The sequence below is a fragment of the Schistocerca serialis genome, chromosome 3 (assembly GCF_023864345.2).
Source record: "Schistocerca serialis cubense isolate TAMUIC-IGC-003099 chromosome 3, iqSchSeri2.2, whole genome shotgun sequence".
In the NCBI taxonomy this organism is placed as follows: Eukaryota; Metazoa; Arthropoda; class Insecta; order Orthoptera; family Acrididae; genus Schistocerca; species Schistocerca serialis.
In genome coordinates, this window is record NC_064640.1 from 286,513,891 (window position 1) to 286,539,658 (window position 25,768).

Sequence of the window (25,768 nt, forward strand, 5' to 3'; positions counted from 1 at the left end):
AATGTCGCTTGTTCAGTGAAGTATGTCTAATTTTTTTCGCTGTATATATCCTGTACCATTAAAAAGTGGTTGGCATGTTTGTTTTATTTTCATGGTGAGCCGACAAATTTAACTGATGAATGATTTACCTGGTGTGAAGTACATGAATATTTTTGTGATCTGTTTTTATTATTGTAATGTAGTGTAGCTAATGTTGACTTTCTTTTTCCTATCCTGGCTTCATCCTGTATTTTCAGGGGGGTTCACATGTTAATCTGGTTTTGGCAGTGTTAGTGATAGAGAGTGGCCGAATGGCCTTCCTGGTTGTTGTCACGTCTCCCTCTTCTCCCCCAAGGATGCAATTTGTGTACCCCATCTGTCTGCACCTAGTGTTAACTCCGGTCAAAGTGTGAAAAGCTTTTCACTATGTTTCCAAATCATGCAACTTAGGTGGGTCATGGGTAGCAGCCTGGTATTCACCTAGTTGGGTGTGGGGGAACCATCCATAAACCACATCTAGGCTGACGAGCACACTGGCCATCATTGTTAATCTGTGGCCGGATTCTGTCCAGGCCTACGCATAAGCTGAATCTCAGAAGCGGCATGCTGATATGCGAAGCTGGCCATGCGGCTCAGTCATAAATGTTGATGGTATCCCAGTATTCTTTTAGTGCTATATGTTAACTGACAGTTGCTATGACCTTGTTTATCTTACTGAAAACCAATAAATTATTTATTTTTTCCAAGAAGCATTTCAATAAGTACACTGCCTGGAAAGTATGTGAATGATTACTTCATTAGTGTTGTTCGAATTCATTATTGCTAACAGGCCTGGTAGGGTATATAAGGGCTGTGAACAGCATCAGATATATATTGATCATTGCGAAGAGATGACACATATTCGGTCTTGTGTTGGACTGAATGGGAATGTGAGGGCAGACATACTCGTTAATTTTCCAGTCCACCATGTCTGACCTTCACAAGGAAGGATCACTGTATTATGCACCAAGTACATTACAACCCCTTCACATTCATATCTTCCATCTGAGAACAAGTAATGAATTTTGTGCAACATTCTCTCTCTCCCCACACCATTGGTCAAAGACTACAAGCAGCCATACTAGCAAATTACTGTTGCCTACCTAGGCTGCCATTAACACCACATCTCTTAATTCATGCATTTGGAGTGCTGCCATGACCAGGAAGCGTTGACTGCTGATGTGTGGTGTCTTATTGTGTTCAGCGGTAAATTGCTGATATGCACTACCCTGGGTGACCATCGTTCACAAGTATGACAAGAACCTGGCGAGAGAGCCCAGTCTTCTGACGGTTAGGAGGTGCACTGCGATGTTACTCCAGCTGTCATGTGTGGGAAGCCATCAGGTATGACTTCAGGTCCTGGCTGGTAGTGATTGAGGGAATTCTGATGGCACAAAAGTATGCCACAGACACCCTGCATCCTCTTGTGTTGTAAATTTGACTCAATTTTGTTATCACTGAAATAACATTGTGTACTCCCTTAACCAGGAAACTTACATTTTTTTCCTCTTCTTTTTTGGATGCTTCACTTTTTTTGACAGGCAGTCTAATTAGTTTTCTCTCTTTTAAAATACCTGCTAGTTTATAGTATTATATATTTTTATAATAGCAGAAACTCATGCCATCTGTCCAGTATTTGTTATTAATCGAATATTAGGACTGTCACATCCTGCACAATGTCTTTCCTACTTGTTGTTCTTGTCAAGTCCTTTTTTGTGTGGATTACTTGAGTATTTATTTAATTTGATATTTTCTGCCTCAGGTCATGCAGTATGTGTCATTGTCTCCTAAAAGACCTCGAATTCTGGGACTTACAGCACCAATCTTCAACAGTACAGCAGATCCTGGTCGCTTGGAAGGTGAAATGCAGAGATTAGAAGCTGCACTTCTCAGCACAGCAGAAACAGCAAGTGACATTGTTTCAGTACTAAGGTAATGCAGTGTTTACTTCATGAAAACAATTTTGTTTCCCCCAAGATATTTCACCCTAATGACAATGTAGGATTGTTCAGTAAAATTAGTCTTTAATTTCAAATACAGCTGTTCCCACAAATGAAGGTGTTAGAAAGAAAATCTAAATTGTGCATCCTAATAATTTGGCACAGCATTCAAGGCATATGATTATCATTTGGAAAGAGTGAGGTTCAAAACTCCATACAAACAGTTTTGCAGTGTCAGTGACATTTGTTATAAAGAGTAATACATACATACATACATACATACATGCTTACATACATTAATCCTTGTTCCATAGATCATGAATATGACATTTCTAAATGATGTGGAACGTGTCACTTCAACATAAGTTTTCTTTACACAAAATAATTAATTATACTTTTTTTTTGTACATTTACTACTTCATATCTAAGAATTCATCTAATGAGTAGAAGGAGTTGTCATTCAGAAATTCTTTTAATTTGCTTTTAAATGTTGGTTGGCTATATGTCAGACTTTGAATACTATTTGGCAAGTGACCAAAGATTTTTGTGGCAGCATAATTCACCCCTTTCTGTGCCAAAATGAGATTTAATCCAGAATAATGAAGATCATCCTTTCTTCTAGTGTTGTAGCTAAGCACTTCGCTGTTATTTTTGAATTGGGATGGGTTATTAATGACAAATTTCATAAGTGAATACATGTATTGCAAAGGTACTGTGAATATCCCAAGTTTCTTAAATAAATGTCTGCAAGGTGATCTTGGGTGGGCTCCAGCTATTATTTTGATTACACACTTTTGTGCAATGAATACTTTCTCTCTTAATGACGAATTGCCCCAAAATATGATGCCATATGAAAGCAGTGAATGAAAATAGGCATAGTAGGCTAATTTACTGATATGTTTATCACCAAAATTTGCAATAACCCTAATAACATAAGTAGCTGAACCTAACCGTTTCAGTAGATCAATTTATCATCAATGCACACACCCAGAAATTTTGAGTATTCTACCTTAGCAACAGACTTCTGTTCATAGTCTATATTTATCAATGGTGTTATGCCATTTACTGTACAGAATTTTATAAACTATATTTTCTCAAAATTTAGTGAGAGTCCATTTGCAGAGAACCGCTTAATAATTTTCTGAAAGACATTATTCGCAATTTCCTCAGCTGATTCTTGCTTCTTGGGTGTGATTACTATACTTGTATCATCAGCAAAAAGAACTAAATTTGCATCTTCGTGAATATAGAGCGGAAAGTCATTAATATGGGACACCATTCTTGATACCTCCCCAGTTAGAGGACTCTGCTGGTTTTTGTAGACTATCTGTACTGTTAATTTCAACCTTCTGTGTTCTTCCAGTTAAGTATGAATTAAACCATTTGTGCACTGTCGCTCATACCACAATACTTAAGCTTATCTAGAAGAATTTCATGATTCACACAATCAAAAGCCTTTGAGAGATCACAAAATGTCCCAATGGATGATGTTTGGTTATTCATTGCATTTAATATTTGATCAGTGAGAGCATATATAGCATTTTCTGGTGAAAGGCCTTTCTGAAAACCAAATTGACATTTTGTTAGTACTTCATTTATACAAATATGTGATGCTACTCTTAAATACACTACTTTTTCAAGAATTTTGGATAAAACTGTCAGAAGTGAGACTGGACGGTAGTTGTTAGCATCAGATCTATCCCCTTTTTTATGCAATGGTTTAACAAAAGCATATTTCAGTCTATCTGGAAAAATTCCCTGTTTCAGTGAGCTACTACATATGTGGCTGAGAATCCTACTTATTTGTGGGGAACAAGCTTTTAGTTCTCTGTTGGAAATGCCATCAATTCCATGTGAGCTTTTACTTTTGAGTGAATTTATCATTTTCCTAATTTCAGTAGGAAAGGTGGGTTGAATTTCAATATTATCAAATTGCGTAGGTACCGCCCCTTCCATATACTGCCTTGCATTTTATAATAAATAGCTGGAACCTATTTTCTCTACAACACTTAAAAAATGATTAGTAAAAATGTTTTCTACTTCTGACTTCTTGTTAACAAACTTTTCATTGTGTTTGTTAGAAATACCATCTTCCTGTGCTCTCAGTTGCTCTGTTTCCCTTTTCACAATATTCCAAATTGTTTTAATTTTATTATCAGATTTGCTAATCTCAGACATAATGCACATACTTCTGGACTTTTTAATAACTTTTCTTTATATAGGGCAGCAGTTTTTATAATGTTTCATTGTTTCGGGATCATTACTACTCCTAGCTATGAGATACATTTCCCTCTTCTGTTTACAAGGTATTTTTATCCCTTTAGTGAGCCACCGAGCGAGGTGGCGCAGTGGTTTGACACTGGACTCGCATTCGAGAGGACGACGGTTCAATCCCGCGTCCGGCCATCCTGATTTAGGTTTTCTGTGATTTTCCCAAATCGCTCCAGGCAAATGCCGGGATGGTTCCTTTGAAAGGGCACGGCCGACTTCCTTCCCCATCCTTCCCTAAGCCGATGAGACCGATGACCTCGCTGTCTGGTCTCCTTCCCCAGATAACCCAACCCAACCTTTAGTGAGCCATGGCTTTTTACGTGGTTTCTTACAATTGTATTTCACTGTTTTCTTAGGGAAACTGTTTTCAAATATATTCGCAAAGGTATCATGAAATAGGTTAAATTTTAAATTAGCATCATGTTCCCTGTACACCTCATCCAGTCTAACTGTTGCAAGCATTCCCTAAAATTTTGAAGTGTTAGATCGTTAATGGAACGCACTATTTTGGAGGACTGTTTTGCATTACTGTTTGGAGCTATATCATATACTGTAACTAGCTGTGCATCGTGATCAGACAGACCATTCTTAACAGGAAAAGTTTTTATTTGATTGAATTTATCTTGGTCTATGAAAATGTTATCTAACAGTGTGCTGCTTTCCTGTACCACCCGAGTAGGAAAATCAATAACTGATGTCAAATTGAAAGAACCAAGTAATACTTCAAGGTCAAGATTTCTGTCTGACCCTTTCAGAAAATCTACGTTGAAATCCCCACAAATTCCTTTGTCTGATAGGTAGCAAAACAAAGACTCAAAGTTCTTCAAAAATAGTTGAAAATTTCCCAATGGGGAACTATACATGGCTACAATTATAAAAGTGCCTTTATTCTGTTTAAGCTCACATGCACATCCTTCTGTGTGTTGCTGTATGCAAAATTTTTGAGTTTCCAAATTTTTCACAATATGGCAACTCCCCCTCTCTCCATAGCGTCTCTACTTATATGTGCTGAAAGCTTATATCCACCTACATATACCATTTCCATACCTGTGACTGTATGATGTTCAGACAGGCATAGTACATCTATTCCACTCTCAGTTTCTAAATCTTCTATACAAACAAGAAGCTCATCTACTTTATTTTTCAATCCCCTGATATTCTGATGCAATATATTAACATTATTTTTCACTCTACTGTTATGACAATCTTGTGATATTTTCACATCATTAGTACCTGCCTGTCTGAACTTTTCATTAAGCTTAATTTCAATCAATGTAGGATGATTGGATACTGATCTTAGCCTAAAAAAGTTCTCCCATGAGTTTCAGTGCCCCCTCCCCCCTAAAGAGTTTGCTATCATCCCAGCCAGTTTACCCTTCCCTTTCCTACGGAGATGCAGGCCATGTCTTGTGAAGTCCCACCTATCAATACCATCAACAGGAACCAAACCTATGCTGACAAAGTAGCCACCTGAAGCAGCTGATCTAGCTCCATATTGACCCTCCTGACAGAGCTGTTCAATTGGGGCCGGTCATACCGCATGAAAGCAAGAACCAAGCCAACATTTGTATGATTCTTTCTCTAAGAAGCCCTTTTCCAAAGATCCTCCTTTCAATGTTGAAATTTATTTTCTTCAATGTACGAAGTAGTTTGTGGTGCTCAAATGTACTTTTCTCATGAATCTCCTTCATTTGCAACATAAATATGAGGAAGATTTGCACTAGGCCTCTGAATATCTTATAATGCTTTAATTTTTCATTCTAACCTGTTGACTGCCTGACCTTGTGGATAATTTTTGAGTCCATTGAATAGTTACAGCAACAGTATGTGAGCTCTGTTTTTGTTGTATTTTCACGCTGAAGCTGGTAGTGTGTGTGTTTTATCTTATGGTGCCGAATGATAGAAAAATTTTGATGGCACAGGTGCAACTAAGAGTTGACATACGAGGTGCATTCAAGTTCTAAGGCCTCCGATTTTTTTTCTAATTAACTACTCACCCGAACTCGATGAAACTGGCGTTACTTCTCGACGTAATCGCCCTGCAGACGTACACATTTTCCACATCGCTGACGCCATGATTCCATGGCAGCGGCGAAGGCTTCTTTAGGAGTCTGTTTTGACCACTGGAAAATCGCTGAGGCAATAGCAGCACGGCTGGTGAATGTGCGGCCACAGAGAGTGTCTTTCATTGTTGGAAAAAGCCAAAAGTCACTAGGAGCCAGGTCAGGTGAGTAGGGAGCATGAGGAATCTCTTCAAAGTTGTTATAAAGAATAAACTGTTGCGTAACGTTAGCTCGATGTGCGGGTGCGTTGACTTGGTGAAACAGCACACGTGCAGCCCTTCCCGGACGTTTTTGTTGCAGTGCAGGAAGGAATTTGTTCTTCAAAACATTTTCGTAGGATGCACCTTTTACCGTAGTGCCCTTTGGAACGCAATGGGTAAGGATTACGCCCTCGCTGTCCCAGAACATGGACACCATCATTTTTTCAGCACTGGCGGTTACCTGAAATTTTTTTGGTGGCGGTGAATCTGTGTGCTTCCATTGAGCTGACTGGCGCTTTGTTTCTGGATTGAAAAATGGCATCCACATCTCATCCATTGTCACAACCGATGAAAAGAAAGTCCCATTCATGCTGTCGTTGCGCGTCAACATTGCTTGGCAACATGCCACACGGGCAGCCATGTGCTCATGCGTCAGCATTCGTGGCACCCACCTGGATGACACTTTTCGCATTTTCAGGTCGTCATGCAGGATTGTGTGCACAGAACCCACAGAAATGCCAACTCTGGAGGCAATCTGTTCAACAGTCATTCGGCGATCCCCCAAAACAATTCTCTCCACTTTCTCGATCATGTCGTCAGACCGGCTTGTGCGAGCCCGAGGTTGTTTCGGTTTGTTGTCACACGATGTTCTGCCTTCATTAATCTGTCACACCCACGAATGCACTTTCGACACATACATAACTCCATCACCACATGTCTCCTTCAACTGTCGATGAATTTCAATTGGTTTCACACCACACAAATTCGGAAAACGAATGATTGCACGCTGTTCAAGTAAGGAAAACGTCGCCATTTTAAGTATTTAAAACAGTTCTCATTCTCGCCGCTGGCGGTAAAATTCCATCTGCCATATGGTGCTGGGACGTATTGACAATGAACGCGGCCTCATTTTAAAACAATGCGCATGTTTCTATCTCTTTCCAGTCCGGAGAAAAAAAAAATCGGAGGCCTTAGAACTTGAATGAACCTCGTACTATGTTGCAAAATGCATAAAACATTTTTAATTTCAGGAGACTATTGGACACTAAAATTTTCTATTTTATATGATAATGCTTTTGCTATCCCACATCATCATCATCATTTTGTCAGAGCTTCATAAATTATTCTGTTCCACTGCTGTTAAAGAGCTAGTTAATTTTATGCTCCGTTACTGCTCTTTTCTTCATCATTAGCCTTTGTGTTCTGGTGTGTTCTCCACTGTTTCTCCTTCATAACATACACTTGTCACATGAGCTGTGTTGTGTTGATTTTTTGATTTGATTGGCCATCTCAGAGCACTAATTATGGTGCTACATTGTTAAACTCGAGGATCCCTTTTGGGAAAACTTGGTCACAAATTGTAGTGCAAGCATTTAGGATTTTTGTATTTCCCTAAACAACATTAGATGAATACCAGTATAATTTCTCTGAAGTGACCGAGCGAGGTGGCGCAGTGGTTAGCACACTGGACTCGCTTTCGGGAGGACGATGGTTCAATCTCGTCTCCAGCCATCCAGCCTACACCACTGCAATTTCATAACCACTTCTACAACCCTTTAGATCACATAACATCAACAGATACGAAGAAAGTAAATTGGAAAAAGAAAACACTACATGGCAAGCACCCGTATCATCTAACACAGCCACACATCGATCAAGACGCATCCAACACATGGCTAAGAAAAGGCAATATATACAGGGAGACAGAAGGATTCATGATTGCAATACAGGATCAAACAATAAACACCAGGTATTACAGCAAGCATATTATTAAAGATCCCAATACCACAACGGATAAATGCAGACTTTGTAAACAACAAATAGAAACAGTAGATCACATCACAAGCGGATGTACAATACTAGCAAATACAGAATACCCCAGAAGACATGACAATGTCGCAAAAATAATACATCAACAGCTTGCCTTACAACATAAACTTTTAAAACAACACGTTCCTACATACAAGTATACACCACAAAATGTACTGGAGAATGATGAATACAAATTATACTGGAACAGAACCATTATAACAGATAAAACAACGCCACATAACAAACCTGACATCAAACTCACCAATAAAAAGAAGAAATTAACACAACTAATCGAAATATCCATACCCAATACAACAAATATACAAAAGAAAACAGGAGAAAAAATTGAAAAATACATCCAACTGACTGAGGAAGTCAAAGACATGTGGCATCAGGATAAAGTTGACATCATACCAATTATACTATCAACTACAGGAGTCATACCACACAATATCCACCAGTACATCAATGCAATACAGCTACATCCAAACATATATATACAACTACAGAAATCCGTAATTATTGATACATGTTCAATTACCCGAAAGTTCCTAAATGCAATATAACACATACCGTACAGTTAAAAGGAAGTGACGCTTGATCAAGGTCCACGTCACTCCATTTTTAACCGGACTTAACGTCTGAGAAAGTGAAGGAAGTAATAATAATAATAATAATAATAATAATAATAATTAACCCCGTGGAGGCCCGGGAAAAGAATAGGCCTCCGGTATGTTCTGCCAGTCGTAAAAGGCGACGAAAAGAACAAACCACTGATAGGGCTAACCCCCCTTTTAGTGTGATTACTTGGTTCAGGACAGAACTAAAGAAGCCTCGGACAAGCGCCGTCATGGTCGGGGACGACCCTATGCCCGCCCACAATGGTAACGACACTACTAGCCACACGGAAAATGATTTAAATCCAAATAGAGGTGTTTTGCAGGATATGCTTCCTGCAACCACCCTAGAAGGAAAACAAAGACAGAGGATGTGATGGTCAGATGAAGTCAATCGACACCTCATGTTCTGTTATTACCAAGCAACAAACCTAGGAACCAACACAACTGGATACAGATCACAAGTATACACAACATTTATTACCAGATACCCAGAATTAAAATTTTTAACAGAACAACGTCTAGCTGATCAGATTCGTGTAATAATAAAAAATAACAGGATACCCCAGTCAGAATTAGAAAACATCAAACAACAAGTACAACAAATACTGGAACAAAATAATGTGCAATTAGAAGAAGAAGAAAATACAGTAATGGACTCAAACATCCCAGAGCAAACAAACAAAGAACAACACGCATCAATTAAACAATCAGAGGAAAAAAAAAACATTAGACAGTCACCAACACAAGCACAAATAGAACATGAAGTGACACACATGTTAGATATAGAAGAAAAATTTCAGTTGACATATATAGAATACAAAGACACAAATACAGACATTAGACCATTCTTGCATAGACCACCAAATAGCCCACAAGTCGAAACAACAATAAAAACTATCAACACAATCATACATAACAAAATAAATGAATACACAACTATGGAAGAGTTACAATTACTGGTTTATGTAGGAGCACTCACTACACTAAATATACACACTAGACAGAGATCAGAACGAACCAACACACAGAAGAAACCCACAACACCAGCATGGCAACACAGGCTACAGATCAGAATAGAAAAACTGAGAAAAGACATCGGACAGCTAACACAATTTATAAGAAATGAAATATCAGACAAAAAAGGAAAAAGGTTAGGTAAAATCTCACAACAAGAAGCAATAGAGCAGTTGGACGAAAAGAAGCAGAAATTACAAGCTTGGGCCAAACGACTTAGAAGATACAAAAAAAGTGAAAATAGAAGGAAACAAAACCAAACATTCAACACCAACCAAAAGAAATTTTACCAAACAATAGATAACACACACATAAAAATAGACAATCCACCAAACATAACAGACATGGAACACTTCTGGAGCAGCATATGGTCAAACCCGGTACAACATAACAGGCATGCATGGTGGATACAAGCAGAAACAGACACATACAAGATGATACCACAAATGCCTGAAGTGATAATTTTGCAACATGAAGTCACCCAAGCAATTAATTCTACTCACAATTGGAAAGCCCCTGGAAAAGATAAAATAGCAAATTTCTGGCTAAAGAAGTTCACCTCAACACATTCACATCTAACTAAATTATTTAACAGTTACATTGCAGACCCATACACATTCCCTGATGCACTTACACATGGAATAACGTATCTGAAACCTAAAGATCAAGCAGACACAGCAAACCCAGCAAAATATCGCCCCATAACATGCCTACCAACAATATACAAAATATTAACTTCAGTCATTACACAGAAATTAATGACACATACAACACAGAACAAAATTATCAATGAAGAACAAAAAGGCTGTTGCAAAGGAGCACGAGGATGTAAAGAGCAACTGATAATAGATACAGAGGTGACATATCAAGCTAAAACTAAACAAAGGTCACTACACTACGCATACATTGATTACCAAAAAGCTTTTGATAGTGTACCCCACTCATGGTTACTACAAATATTGGAAATATACAAAGTAGATCCTAAATTGATACAGTTCCTAAACATAGTAATGAAAAATTGGAAAACCACACTTAATATCCAAACAAATTCAAATAATATCACATCACAGCCAATACAGATTAAGCGTGGAATATACCAAGGAAACTCATTAAGTCCTATGTGGTTCTGCCTTGCCCTGAACCCACTATCCAACATGCTAAATAATACAAATTATGGATACAATATTACTGGAACATACCCACACAAAATCACACATTTGCTATACATGGATGATCTAAAACTACTGGCAGCAACAAATCAACAACTCAACCAATTACTAAAGATAACAGAAGTATTCAGCAATGATATAAATATGGCTTTTGGAACAGACAAATGTAAGAAAAATAGCATAGTCAAGGGAAAACACACTAAACAAGAAGATTACATATTGGATAACCACAGCGACTGCATAGAAGCGATGGAAAAAACAGATGCCTATAAATATCTAGGATACAGACAAAAAATAGGAATAGATGATAGAAATATTAAGGAAGAGCTAAAAGAAAAATATAGACAAAGACTAACAAAAATACTGAAAACAGAATTGACAGCAAGAAACAAGACAAAAGCTATAAATACCTATGCTATACCAATATTGACCTACTCATTTGGAGTAGTGAAATGGAGTAACACGGACCTAGAAGCACTCAATACACTTACACGATCACAATGCCACAAATATAGAGTACATCACATACATTCAGCAACAGAAAGATTCACATTAAGCAGAAAGGAAGGAGGAAGGGGATTTATCGACATAAAAAACCTACATTATGGACAGGTAGACAATTTAAGAAAATTCTTTCTAGAACGAGCAGAAACTAGCAAAATACACAAAGCAATCACCCACATAAATACATCGGCTACACCACTACAATTTCATAACCACCTCTACAACCCTTTAGATCACATAACATCAACAGATACAAAGAAAGTAAATTGGAAAAAGAAAACACTACATGGCAAGCACCCGTATCATCTAACACAGCCACACATCGATCAAGACGCATCCAACACATGGCTAAGAAGAGGCAATATATACAGTGAGACAGAAGGATTCATGATTGCAATACAGGATCAAACAATAAACACCAGATATTACAGCAAGCATATTATTAAAGATCCCAATACCACAACAGATAAATGCAGACTTTGCAAACAACAAATAGAAACAGTAGATCACATCACAAGCGGATGTACAATACTAGCAAATACAGAATACCCCAGAAGACATGACAACGTCGCAAAAATAATACATCAACAGCTTGCCTTACAACATAAACTTTTAAAACAACACGTTCCTACATACAAGTATACACCACAAAATGTACTGGAGAATGATGAATACAAATTATACTGGAACAGAACCATTATAACAGATAAAACAACGCCACATAACAAACCTGACATCATACTCACCAATAAAAAGAAGAAATTAACACAACTAATTGAAATATCCATACCCAATACAGCAAATATACAGAAGAAAACAGGAGGAAAAATTGAAAAATACATCCAACTGGCTGAGGAAGTCAAGGACATGTGGCATCAGGATAAAGTTGACATTATACCAATTATACTTTCAACTACAGGAGTCATACCACGCAATATCCACCAGTACATCAATGCAATACAGCTACACCCAAACTTATATATACAACTTCAGAAATCCGTAATTATTGATACATGTTCAATTACCCGAAAGTTCCTAAACGCAATGTAAAATATACCGTACAGTTAAAAGGAAGTGACGCTTGATCAAGGTCCGCGTCACTTTCATTCCGAACCAGACCTAAGGTCTGAGAAAGGAAAGAATAATAATAATAATAATAATAATAATAATAATAATAATTATTATTATTATTATTATTATTATTATTATTATAATTATTATTATTTGTCATGCCATTTCCTTTCTTTTGGTAGATTAAGAAACTTCTGGTCTGAAAACATAATATTTGAGTATCTTATGATTGTGATTACATGTAATTCTGTTTGGTAAGTAGCAGCTTTCATTTTCTTTCTTTGACTGACATTTTATTTCTTTTTAGAACATTTTATGTATAAATGTTCTTGTTTTAAAGATTTTATTTCTTTTTAAAAAGTCTGAAGTTTATACTAGTGAGCTGGTAAGTTGGTGTGTTGAAGACCTCAAACAGTTTACCTAATCTTGGTTAATTTATTTCATTTATATTTTTATTAATTGTCTGCAGGTATAGCACAAAACCAAAAGAATTTGTTTTGGAATGTGCGCCTCATCAACCAGGTGAATTAGATAACACTTTAGAGGATATCGTCACTGATGTGTTAAACTTTATTCAGGATCATCGATACGATCCATTAGAAGTGTATGATGATGAATTTTTTGAGGAGCTGAAGGATATTCCTGACCCGAAATCTGATCCACTAAAAATCCTCAATGAATTCTTAGATGTGCTACACACACTAGGTGAGTATTTGATACAAGGTCTTTTAATGCATGTTTATCTTAGAATATCCAATAATATGTTCTTCAGCTTCCGTTTGTATGCAGTGAGCTTAGACCAAGTACTTGTCAAGGGGTATGACTGCTGATTGACTGCTGTTATGTCATTGTGTTTGACTTTTCTATGTACAAATGAAAGAGGCGAGTAGAAAGCAGTGAAAAAGCTAATAACCTAATAAACATAGGTGCAGAAATCAATGGTTTTTCCATTACAACTTATTATGACTGAGTACATGAACACCTTATAACAAGAGCCACAAGGTTCCAGGCTGCAGATATGCACGAGGACAAACACAGTGCAAGTGTTCCAGGTGGCTACCATGGCAGGCTTCAGCATGTCTCCTCGTCGATGACCATATACATTCAAAAATCTCAGGCATGTACCAAATATACTGACAGACATCCAAAATGCGTTTCTGGAGTTTATCAACACTGTCTGGAGTCTACAGGGCTGGGGTACAGCAAAGCTTTTAAATATCTCCCCCCCCCCCCCCCCCCCACGCGCGCGCGCGCACACACACACACACACACACACACACACACACACACACACACACACACACACACACACACACACACAAAAGCCAGTGAGTTCAAGTCACGGGACCTGGGAGACCTTGGTATTGGCAAGCCACAACCTAATGAACGTGTTGTTGAAACACTGTGTACCAGTATGATATAATTAAATGGGGGCAGTTTATCATTTTGTAATATATGCCTAATTTGCAGAGTTTCGGAATAAATGTAGCCTTAAACATTAACTGTGTTGTAACATTCACGTGTCTACACTGGTGTATTTGTTGTTATCACGGAAATTAGTGGCTGCTGGAAGTATGTTTATTGTGATCAGTTGCTTGCTTCATTGTGCTCTACTGCACCCATTGCATGTGTGTCTATAATAGTTAAACACCATGTAAACTTTAGCTGATGACAATGACACGATTGGCAGCCTGAGAGCATTTTATGGAATGTTAGTGCCACAAGACTCTGCATTCTTATACAGGGTGAACCATGACTTTCAGAGGTTGTTCAGGGATATCTACTGAGTATTTTGATACAGGGAACCAACGGTCTCTGGCAGCTCTTTGCAGAGTTATTGCATTTCATTTCTTATCCCAATTAGTTTTGAATCCGTATTGCACTTGTGATAGTGCACAACAGTCCAAATATTGACGATATATGCTGTTTCTCTTGTTTCCGTGTGCTCACGGTATTTGCTGTTGATGACAGGGTGCCCTCATCACTTCATTGCCCTCAAGTTTGCATTCAGTACTGCTCGATTCTCCCTAGGGTTGTATTTTCCGACAGCGTTAGTTGTGCATTAACAGAGACTGATAGCAGTAATATGGTTAGGTTTATTGATGAAGAGTTAGCCAATATGCACTTTGTGTGTGGATTTACTGAATGCATTGGAAGGACTTCACAAAGACACTTTTCTGAGCTATTCCCACTCCAATGACAACCACATCACTATACTTTTGCAATTGTACATAGGTTTCTATGAGAAACTTGATCCTTTTGTGTTAGAACATGAGATACTGACTGTGTAAGGCATGCCAGAACACCTGATATGGAACAAATGTGTTACATACAATTGGTGATGTAGTTGGCACATTGCACAAACTATGAACACAACCAGTCTACTGTTTTGAGTCTTAAATGAACAGCAATTGCACCCGTATCATCCACAAAAGGTGCGATCATTGCAGCCATCAGACTACCCATTTTTAGGACATTTGTATATTGGTTCCTGCAGCTCTGTACAGAAAACCCCAATTTTCCTGCCTTCATATTGTTTATACCTTAGGCCATGTCTACAAGAGAGGACAAAAGTGGGAGTAGCCGTGTATGGGATGACAAAAATCCACACGCAGTGGTGCGTCAATCCTTATTTGGCACACACTTGCTGTGAATTTATGGGCTCATGTTGTCAACAATTTTGTGATTGGTCTTTACCTACTTCCTGATACATTGAACAGAGACATGTATAGAATGTCCCTTCAAAATCTCCTCCCACAGTTCCTATATGATGTGCCACTGAGAATCCATCAGCTTATGTAGTTTCAACATAATGGTGCTACACTGCACTTGGAAACTGATGTTATGAACCACACTGAAATACAGTTTGGACGACAATGGATTGATTGCAGTGATCCTGTTCCATATCTAGCTCAGTCACAAAACAGTACACCAATGAACTACGGGTCATTACATGTCAAAACAGGCAATAATTCAAGGATTTGTAACTCTGTATTTTAGATTTTCACAAAACTTTGCATATTTGCGTATACTTCTAACGTAGGAATTTCTGCAATATCTTTCTGGTCTCATACTACAACTGTGATCCTTTCAAAAAACACAGACAAACAGTTAAAAAATATCTGAGGTCAGTTTGCTTGTCTTTTATATTAAGTGCTAAAAGAATCTATGTAAAACCAGGCCAAAAACTGTACACAACATGTCGTAAGATTTGTGAACAGAAAACTGACATCAGTGAGAGAAACGAAACTGATGGGTGGAGGTGACATTTCACAAATCAGTACTAAAAAGTCAAAGTATTGAGGATGCAAATAAAACTTAAACATGATTTTAGGTGCTCTCCCTGAGAACTGCACTCCATTCCAAATCATAGCAAGGCTTCATATGGAAAAAAGAAGCTAGAAAAAGTGAAACATGTTTTGGAAAGAAAAGAGTGCCGGACATTAGATTGCAGTATTGAAGATTCTGACCATAGAGAATATACTCGTATGTTAGCAGGAGCAAAAGACAAAGTTAGCATTCAGAAGAATGTGTATATGCAAAAAAAGATACATCCTTTGCAACTTTAAGAGAAATGTACTCTTGTTGTAAATGGGAGAATCCAAACATTAACATTGGTCTTTCTAAATTTTGTTCACTAAGACCGAAGTGGTGTATTCTAGCTGGTGCTGCCATCACTCATTCAGTGTGTGTGTGTGGGTGTGCGCATGGATGGTATCCACCAAAATGTGAAACTGCATTTGGATGCAGAACACTGAAGAAACATACAAAGAACTTATAAAATATCTTGTATGTGACTGAAAACTACGACTGCATACTTACTCACTGTGGTAATTGCCCCGGTGATGACAAACTGTCAGAATTATTAAAACAGAAATTAGCTTATAAATATGCTGATGATGAAACTGAATTCATCCGGTGGATAAACACAGATCCATGGGCAGAACTGATAAAGCAGTATGCAACCATTGGTGAATACATAGACTTCTTGGTGACAAAATTATAGGCACTTAAACCACACTCATTTATATCTAAGTGTTAGTCAAAAGCATTGAAAAAACTGAAAGAAAATTTAACCACAGAAAAAGTAATTCTGTAAATAAACTTTGCTGAAAACTACAGTTTTGTAATTCAGAGAAATTCAGAGTTACCACTGGACAAGAAGCAGCTGTACAGTCCATCCCATGTGTGTTTATGTGGTAATGGTTAATTGGCTGGCAGAGCATTATCCACTAGTGAAGAAAGTGCATTGTTTCACCAATGGATGTGTTGCTCAATATAAGAATAGAAAATGCTTTAAAAATTTGTGTTGAGAAAAGCTTGTCTTCAACTAGTGGATGATGCACAAATAACAAATGCATCTGGTGTTTTATGATTTCTGCAAAGCTAATATTGACAATTTCGTTTCACTTCTTAGAGAAAGTCAATATAGATTTCCTATGCAAGAACCTTGAGAAGAGATTTTCAACAACCCGCACAGTATGTGGTACCAGGAATTTTCACAATTAAAACCACTTTCTCGTGATCCTTTAGAGATTAGAAGAGTAATGTCTTCTGAATAGCCTTCCTGATTTTTTTTCCTTCAATGAAAATGCCTCACAATGGACATGCACTCGTCCTCAACAAAATTCTTTTGTAACAGCTGTATATGATGACACACGCTACTTTGGCTTCACCAGAAATGTCTGTGATGAAGAAAGAGACATTGAACTACTTTTTCTCTACCCACCTGGACCAGCAGTGTCATTCTTTTGAACTGAGAAGGAAGACTCTTGTTTTGTGCCTTTGAGAAAACATTTTATGTGCTGTTGGTGTACCTAAATCAACATCATTAGGCAGAATGTGTTACTTTAATGAAAAAGATATGACGATAACAGAAAGTAATATGTCACAGTGGATTAAAAACAGAGGTGCTCTTAAAAAGTTTCATTGATAGTTTCAGGGATCTTCACTGCTGAACATTTACATTTTAAATTAACATTAGTGTCACTAGAATAATTGTTGTTTAAAGATGCTAATTTGATACCCTAAATAAAGTTAATCCATGTAATGAAAATGTTTCAATTAAACTTTATAACTTTTTGCACTGTACTTTCATGAGGCAGACTTACTATAGGTTGTCAGTTTGCATAATGTGATTTGAATGATCTTCTGAACAGTGATGTGATATATGTTAAATGAATATCCAATACCTATCAAAACTCAGGGAGGTGCTTCTTATTATTTTTTCTTAAAAAAATTTTCGATAAAAATAAATCTTGTATCAGCTGTCAGAAAGTGTTTTACATATTTAAAAATCACTGTTTGAACCAGAACAGCTCAAGTTGATTTTCTACATTCCCACAAGTCAAGAATAGCTGTTAATTTTTTTCCCAATAAAGATCCATTCCTTCTGTGACATCTGGGGAAACCTGATAGTGATGTGTTGAAAATAAGATACTTTCTGTTATTACTGTCTGAAGTAATGCAATCCAAATGACAAACTTCAGCTGCAGCATTTACATTTGTAAAAAAAATTCCATTTTTTCCCCTCAAACAACATGAAGTATGTGGAGAAATTTTGCATAGGCTATTGCCATGCAGAAAGTAACAAGTAGAAAAAGTTTCGTGAAAATCTGAAGCAGTGGGTGTCAGGGATGGATGGTCTTATTTAGAATTATCATTTTTTTCATCACAACACAAAGTACTGTGATTTCAGATTTGTGTGTGTGTCCATTCGTAGAAAACCCATTAATATTTTTTTTATTACAATGTCTACTGTCTTGGGAATTATTTAGGACCAGTTGTAAGTTGCCACCAGGTTGGAGAAATGCGATGTTGGAGAAATGCGATATAAGCATTTTTCAATGTGTCTGTACTTTTTCCGAAAATTGGAAAGTGACACACACTGAATTTTTTGTATATATATATATTTTTTGTAACTTTACAGCTTAAATAATTACATGTCTGTTAAGTGTGTGTGTCTCTTAACTTCAAAAAAAATTCAAATCAAAAGCTTCATAAACACCTGAGTTATGGGCATTTATGTAGGTAGGTACCATTTTGCATTGAAATTCGTGCAGAACCCAGGTAGCTGATATAAAAAAAGAAAAAAAAAATGTTTTAGCCTGAGAGCAAAGAGATTTTGTACAAGTTCTTACGTTATAACTATAAGCAAACGTGCAAAATTTCATGAAAATCTGTGATGATGGGTGACATGACCTGTTTGATTTGATGTGGAATGACCCCTACTTCTTCAGAAGGCATGTGAAGGACTTAGTTCACAAGACTCCAGTTGGTTCTTGCACACACCTGATTGCTAGGTTCATTGCAGCCAAAGAAGTATTATGCCAAACTCATGGAATTCTCGAGGATGTAATTCAGCCTATGGTGTGTCACTGTACACTCTGCTGTGATCGTGGTGGTAGACAATTTGAACAGTACCTGTAAGGGAACAGTTCTGCATTTGTTACCTGCTGTGCTATAAACTGACAGAACAGAGTGAACACACTGTAATAAAAGTGTATAGGAACTGCTATAGGGATTTTGATCAGGTTTTGGGTAATAGATACACTGGTTCATGAGCAAGGTGTTTGTTTATAATTTATAAAATGTCAAACAAACTGACTGAATTATGATGTATTAAAGTTAAGTTGTGAAAATGATACAATTTCCACATAGAAAACAGCCGCCATAACTCGAGAGAGCAGCAGTGCCTTGAGACAGTGGAAAGCTTGACTAAATCCTAATTTGGTGTGATGGTCTAGTGCTGAGCATTTGACTACCTGCTGAAAGATTGTAGGATTGAATCCTGGCTAAGTCACTTTTTTCACTCTATCTCATAATCTAGCATTCACCTCTCATTCATGTGGAGATTCGCCAGAAATGAAATGTGGCCTGGATTCCATGTTACACTGTATCTCCCCTTTTCCTGGTGGATAACCGGTAAGGGACATGCAAGTCACTTGAGTGACATTCAGTTGAATGTAGATATTTCAGAACACGTGCACAACGAAAAAACATGTGAATCCAAAACCTGTGGTATTTATTTATGCATAAAGTAAAATGCAGCATTGGCTGCACCTTTATTTTGTTTATATAATGAAAGGAAAGTTTTGCAGAAGCACAGAGATGACTCAACTTTCAGCGTTCTGCTTTCCTTGAATCAAACCTAGATTTGCACAAAATTCCTTGTGTGATGTGGCAAAGAAGTCGGCCACAAACAATTCACGATGAAGAATTGCGGCAACGAGGCTCAAAAATGCATCACAGTGAATACTCAGCTTCACAAGAGGAATGCTGTAACACAAGCTTGACATGCACATTATGCATGTTTTTTTCTTATTTTTTGTTTTATTTGTGTTACCTCAGCCAGACTCTGATACATACTGAATCACTCACACACACACTTACACCTCCCCCTGTGGGTCCGGGGGTTAGAATAGGCCCGAGGTATTCCTGCCTATTGTACGAGGTGACTAAAAGGAGTTTCACACATTTTGGCCTTTATGTGATGGTCCCCTCTAGGGTTTGACCTCCATTCCTCAAAATTTTCCTGAAGAGAGAGCCAATAGGGGAAGGGCGCCTTACAATGTGCATCGTGTCCATTGTGCATTGAAATCTTCAGTCCACTTTCTCGTCGTCGCATTGCAGTCCTACCCATTCTCCATCTCTTGGATGAGGATACCTTCCTGGGTGCGTTTTCCACCATGCACTATGCAGTTACGATTTCTGCGTCGACGATGACCATGGACTTCTTTGCACCTGATATCCAGCATGGTAGCCAGTCGGTTGTGGTGGGGCCGCCATGTATCCTGTTGGTTGTAGCCCCCTGACCACGCAGGGGTCGCTCTGCTGATGCCTGCGCCGTTAACTCCCAATGTATGCCAAGGGGTAGATGCTCATCCTCCTGGGGCATCAGGATTCCCGGCAATGGCCATCGTGCCAGGTGGCCTTTGCTGCGGCTGGGTGGCGTCCGTGGAGAGGGCCCCTGGTCAGAGTGGGTGGCATCAGGGCGGATGACACGCGATGAAGCATAGTCCATCATCTCTTGCTGGTGGTGAAACACCAGCAGTCTCTAAGCGGTCACGAGCTCAATTCAACGCACAGAAGTACGACCACAAATCGTTCCCTTCCTTGGCCACACCATGGGAGGAACATCAGGCTAAGGATGGCAGCAGATCTTATTCATGCTGGTATCTTGCATGTTCGAGCACTGATGGGGAATCTTTCATCTACATCTCTACATCTACATACATACTCCGCAGAACGAGGGAAAAATGACTGCCTATATGCCTCTGCATGAGCCCTAATCTCTCTTATCTTATCTTTGTGGTCTTTCCGCAAAATGTAAGTTGGCGGCAGTAAAATTATACTGGATTCAGCCTCAAATGCTGGTTCTCTAAATTTCCTCAGTAGCGATTCACGAAAAGAACACCTCCTTTCCTCTAGAGACTCCCATGAGGATGAAGCCTCAGATGGTTGTTGAGTATTTAGAGAACAAGTTCGGGGAGGTAGAGGGCTTGTCCAAAATGAGATCTGGGTCATTCTTGATCAAAACGGCATCCTCTGCCGTCACGGGAGTTACTCGCTTGTGACAAGCTGGGGGATGTTTCTGTAACCATCATGCCCCATAAGAGCTTAAATATGGTCCAGGGTATCATATTCCACAGAGACCTTCCTTTGCAATCCGCCGATGAGCTGTGCGCCAATTTAGAACGGCGAGGTGTGCATTTCGTCCTGCATGTCCACCGGGGTCCGAAGGATAATCAAGTTTGCCACCGGTGCCTTCATCTTAGCCTTTGAGGGTGATAAATTGTCCGAGAAGATCAAGGTGATGATCTGCTGGTGTGATGTAAAGCCCTATACCACTCCCCCGATGCAGTGCTTTAAGTGCTGGAAGTTCGGCCATTTGTCTTCCCACTGTGCTTCCGTGCTTCCAGTATCACATGCTGAGATTGCGGACGCCCATCACATCCCAATACTCCATGTGCCCTGCCTCCCATCTGTGTCAACCATTCGCATTGCTCGCCTGACTGCAGGATTCTCCAGAAAGAAAGGAAAATCATGGAGTACAAGACCCAGGACCGACGGCCCTGCACTGAGACTAAGAGAAAATTTGAACGCCTGCATCCTGTGTGTATGACGTCGTCTTACACTGCCGCTATGACAGTTCTGGCACCATCAGCTCTGCCAACCCAGGTCACCTCTTAGAGCCGGAAGACTACACTTGCCCCCTTGATGGTGGGGGCTATTTACCTCCCTGTTGGTTCTGCACCACCTACTTCAGTACTTCAGGAGCAAACCCCCCCCCCCTCCCCCCCCAACCATCGGGGACATCCGTCCCCACTTCTAAGCCGGAGAAGTGTAAGTCTTCTTCGGCTTCTCTCACAAGGAAGGAGTCCCTTGGGTCACTCCCTTCCCAGGTTTCTTCTAGTCGGAAAGATGACACCCGCCAGTGGCTGAAGAGCCCAAAAACAGCTGGTCGTAGGGCTTCATGCTCATCCTCAGTCTTGGAAACTGAGACAGTGAAGTCCTGCCAGCTAGGGAAACCTAGAAGTTCTGCGGATGAGGATGGGGTGGAGATTTTGGTGTCCGCTGAGGACCTAGATCTCGCCAGACCCTCAGACACAATGGATATAGACTGCTCAGGCAATAAATCAGTGGCAGCAGGTGACTTTGAGGTGTAAACTGCCTCATTCAATGTTCCATGCCTTCCCAGTCTCACAATGTCATCCTGCAGTGGAATTGCGGCGGTTTTTTCCACCACCTGGCTGAGCTACAGCAACTGTTAAGCTTTACACATGCTATCTGCATTGCCCTCCAGGAAACTTGGTTCCCAGCAATGCGGAACCTATCCCTCCGCAGCTATAAAGGGTATTACACGAACCGTAGCGACTATAATAGAGTGTCAGGTGGAGTTTGCGTTTATGTCCTAAACTCGGTCTGTAGTGAACATGTGCCCCTTCAAACCCCTCTTGAAGCTGTGGCTGTCAGAATAAGGACGACATAGGAAATAACTGTCTGCAGTGTATATCTTCCTCCAGATGGTGCAGTACCCCTGAATGTATTAGCTGCACTGATTGATCAACTCCCTAAACGTTTCCTACTTCTGGGAGATTTTAATGCCCATAACCCCTTGTGGGGCCGTCCAGTGTGGCCGAGCGGTTATAGGCGCTTCAGTGTGGATCCGCGTGACTGCTACGGTCGCAGGTTCGAACCCTGCCTCGGGCATGGATGTGTGTGATGTCCTTAGGTTAGTTAGGTTTAAGTAGTTCTAAGTTCTTGGGGACTGATGACCTCAGATTTTAAGTCCCATAGTGATCAGAGCCATTTGAACCCTTGTGGGGTGGTACCATGCTTACTGGCCGTGCCTCTTTAAATACTGGGGCCGTCACACATTTCAGTGTGGCTCATGGTAGTTACTCAGCCATTGATTTATCAATTTGTAGCCCAGGACTTCTCCATCTATCCACTGGAGAGCTCGTGACGACCTGTGTGGTAGTGACCACCTCCCCATCTTCCTGTCACTGCCCCAACGTCAGGCACACGAACTCCTGCCCAGACAGGCTTTGAACAAGCTAGACTGGGGAACTTTCACCTCTGCTGTCACCGCTGAATCTCCCCCACACGGTAAAATCAATATGATGGTTGAGCAGCTGACTAGCACAGTTGTTTCTGTGGCAGAAAACGTGATTCCTCACTCTTTAGGGTGCCCAAGGCATAAGGCAGTCCCTTGCTGGTCGCTGGAAGTCGCTGAAGCAATTAAGGAGTGTCAGCGAGCTCTACAGCGGCGTAAGTGGCACTATTCCCTGGAGCACCTCATAGCCTTTAAACAGCTCCATGCCAGTGTTCGCTACCTTATCAAACAATGGAAGGAGGAGTGTTGACAGAGATATGTCTCCACCATTGGGTGCCACACGTCACCTTCACAAGTCTGGGCAAAGATCAAACGTCTTTTCGGGTACCAGGCCCCATCAGCTGTCCCCGCTGTTACTATAAATGGCTAGTTATGTACCGACTCAAATGCGATTGCCGAGCACTTTGCTCAAGCCTCTGTGTCGGAGAATTACCCCCCAGCCTTTCACCTACTCAAAAGGCTGCTGGAAGGGAATGTCCGCTCATTCACTACACACTGCAGTGAATCCTATAACACCCCATTTACAGAGTGGCAGCTCCTCAGAGCCATTGCACTTTGCCCCGACACATCTCCTGGGCCTGATCACATCCTCAGCCAGATGATTAAACATCTCTCATCTGACTACAAGAGACATCTTCTTGTCATCTTCAACCGGATCTGGTGCGATGGCATCCTTCCATCACAGTGGCGGTAGAGCACCATCAGTCCGGTGCTCAAACCAGGTAAAAACCCACTTGATGTGGATAGCTATCGGCCCATCAGCCTCACCAATGTTCTTTGTAAACTGCTGGAACATATGGTATGTCAGTGGTTGGGTTGGGTCCTGGAGTCATGTGGCTTACTGGCTCCATGTCAGGGCGGCTTCCTCCAGGGTCACTCCACTACTGGTAGTCTTGGGGCCCTCAAGTCTGCCATCCGACCAGCCTTTTCCACGGCAACTCCTGATTGCCGTCTTTTTTTACTTACGCAAAGCATACGACACAACTTGTCGACATCATATCGTTGCCACATTGTATGAGTGGGGTCTCTGGACACCGATTCAGATTTTTATCCAAAACTTCCTGTTGCTCTGTACTTTCCGTGTCCAAGGTAGTGACTCCCATAGTTCCATCCATATCCAGGAGAATGTAGTCCTGCAGGGATCTGTATTGAGTGTCTCTCTGTTTTTAGTGGTCATTAATGGTCTAGCAGCACCTGTCGGGTCCTCTGTCTCACCTTCTCTGTATGCACACGACTTCTGCATTTCGTACTGCTGCTCCAGTACTGTTGTTGCTGAGTGGCGCCTCCAGGGAGCCATCCACAAGGCGCAGTCATGGGCTCTAGCCAAAATTCAACCTCAAAGTCGTGTGTCATGCACTTCTGTCAGCATCGTATCGTTCATCCGGAACCCGCACTTTACCTTAATGACGATCCACTCACTGTAGTGGAGACATATAAATTTCTAGGACTGGTTTTTGACACTCAGTTGACTTGGCTCCCTCATCTTCGTCAGCTTGAGCAGAAGTGCTGGCAGCACCTCAATGCCTTCCATTGCCTGAGCAACACCAATTGGGGTGCAGATCGCTGTACGCTGCAGCAGCTCTACAGAGCCTTTGTCCAATCCTGAACTGACTATGGCAGTGTGGTTTATGGTTTGGCAGGGCCTTCAGCATTGCATTTACGCGACCCTGTGCACCACTGTGGGGTTCGATTAGCGACAGGAGATTTTAGGTCGAGTCCGGTGACCAGCGTACTGGTGGAGGCTGGTGTCCCTCCACTGCAGATCAGACATGCACAACTGTTCGGCAGTTATGCAGCACACATTCATAGGTCCCCTGGGCATCCAAATTACCGTCTCCTTTTCCTGCCCGCAGCAGTCCATCTCCCGCATCAGTGGCCCAGATCGGGGCTAATGATTGCGATTCGCGTGCGGTCCCTTCTCTCCGAACTGGAGTTGTTCCCTTTACCACCTCTAATTGCAGTCTGTTCACGTACGCCTCCATGGTGCACACATCAGCCGCAGGTTCGTCTGGACCTTTTGCATGGCCCTAAGGACTCCGTAAACCCCGCCGTTCTCCACTGTCACTGCCATTCGATTCTTGACATGTTCCGGGACTCTGAAGTGGTTTACACCGACGACTCAATGGCTGATGGTCACGTAGGCTTTGCATATGTTCATGGAGGCCGTATTGAGCAGCACTCCTTGCCAGTTGGCTGCAGTATTTTAACTACAGATCTGGCGGCCATATCTTGTGCTCTTGAGTACATCCGCTTATGCCCTGACGAGTCATTTCTCCTGTGTACTGACTCATTGAGCAGCCTACAAGCTATCGACCAGTGCTACCCTAGCCCCCCCCCCCCCCCCCCCCCCCTCTGGCAGCGTCCATTCAGGAGTCCATCTATGCCCTGGAACAGTCCTGCCGTTCAGTGGTGTTTGTGTGGACCCCAGGAAACGTTGGAATCCCCGGCAACGAACTTGCTGATAGGCT

The 25,768-nt window shown here is 40.5% G+C and overlaps 1 protein-coding gene across 1 annotated transcript in view; it reads left to right on the top strand.

Annotated features, from left to right (window-relative positions):
• LOC126470068 (endoribonuclease Dcr-1-like) overlaps positions 1-25,768 on the top strand; it is a 287,625-nt gene that overhangs the window by 60,970 nt on the left and 200,887 nt on the right. The window contains exons 6-7 of the mRNA XM_050097576.1: positions 1,781-1,950; positions 13,152-13,387. Of these exons, the coding sequence (XP_049953533.1) occupies positions 1,781-1,950; positions 13,152-13,387 (406 nt within the window). The remainder of the gene's footprint in view (positions 1-1,780; positions 1,951-13,151; positions 13,388-25,768) is intronic.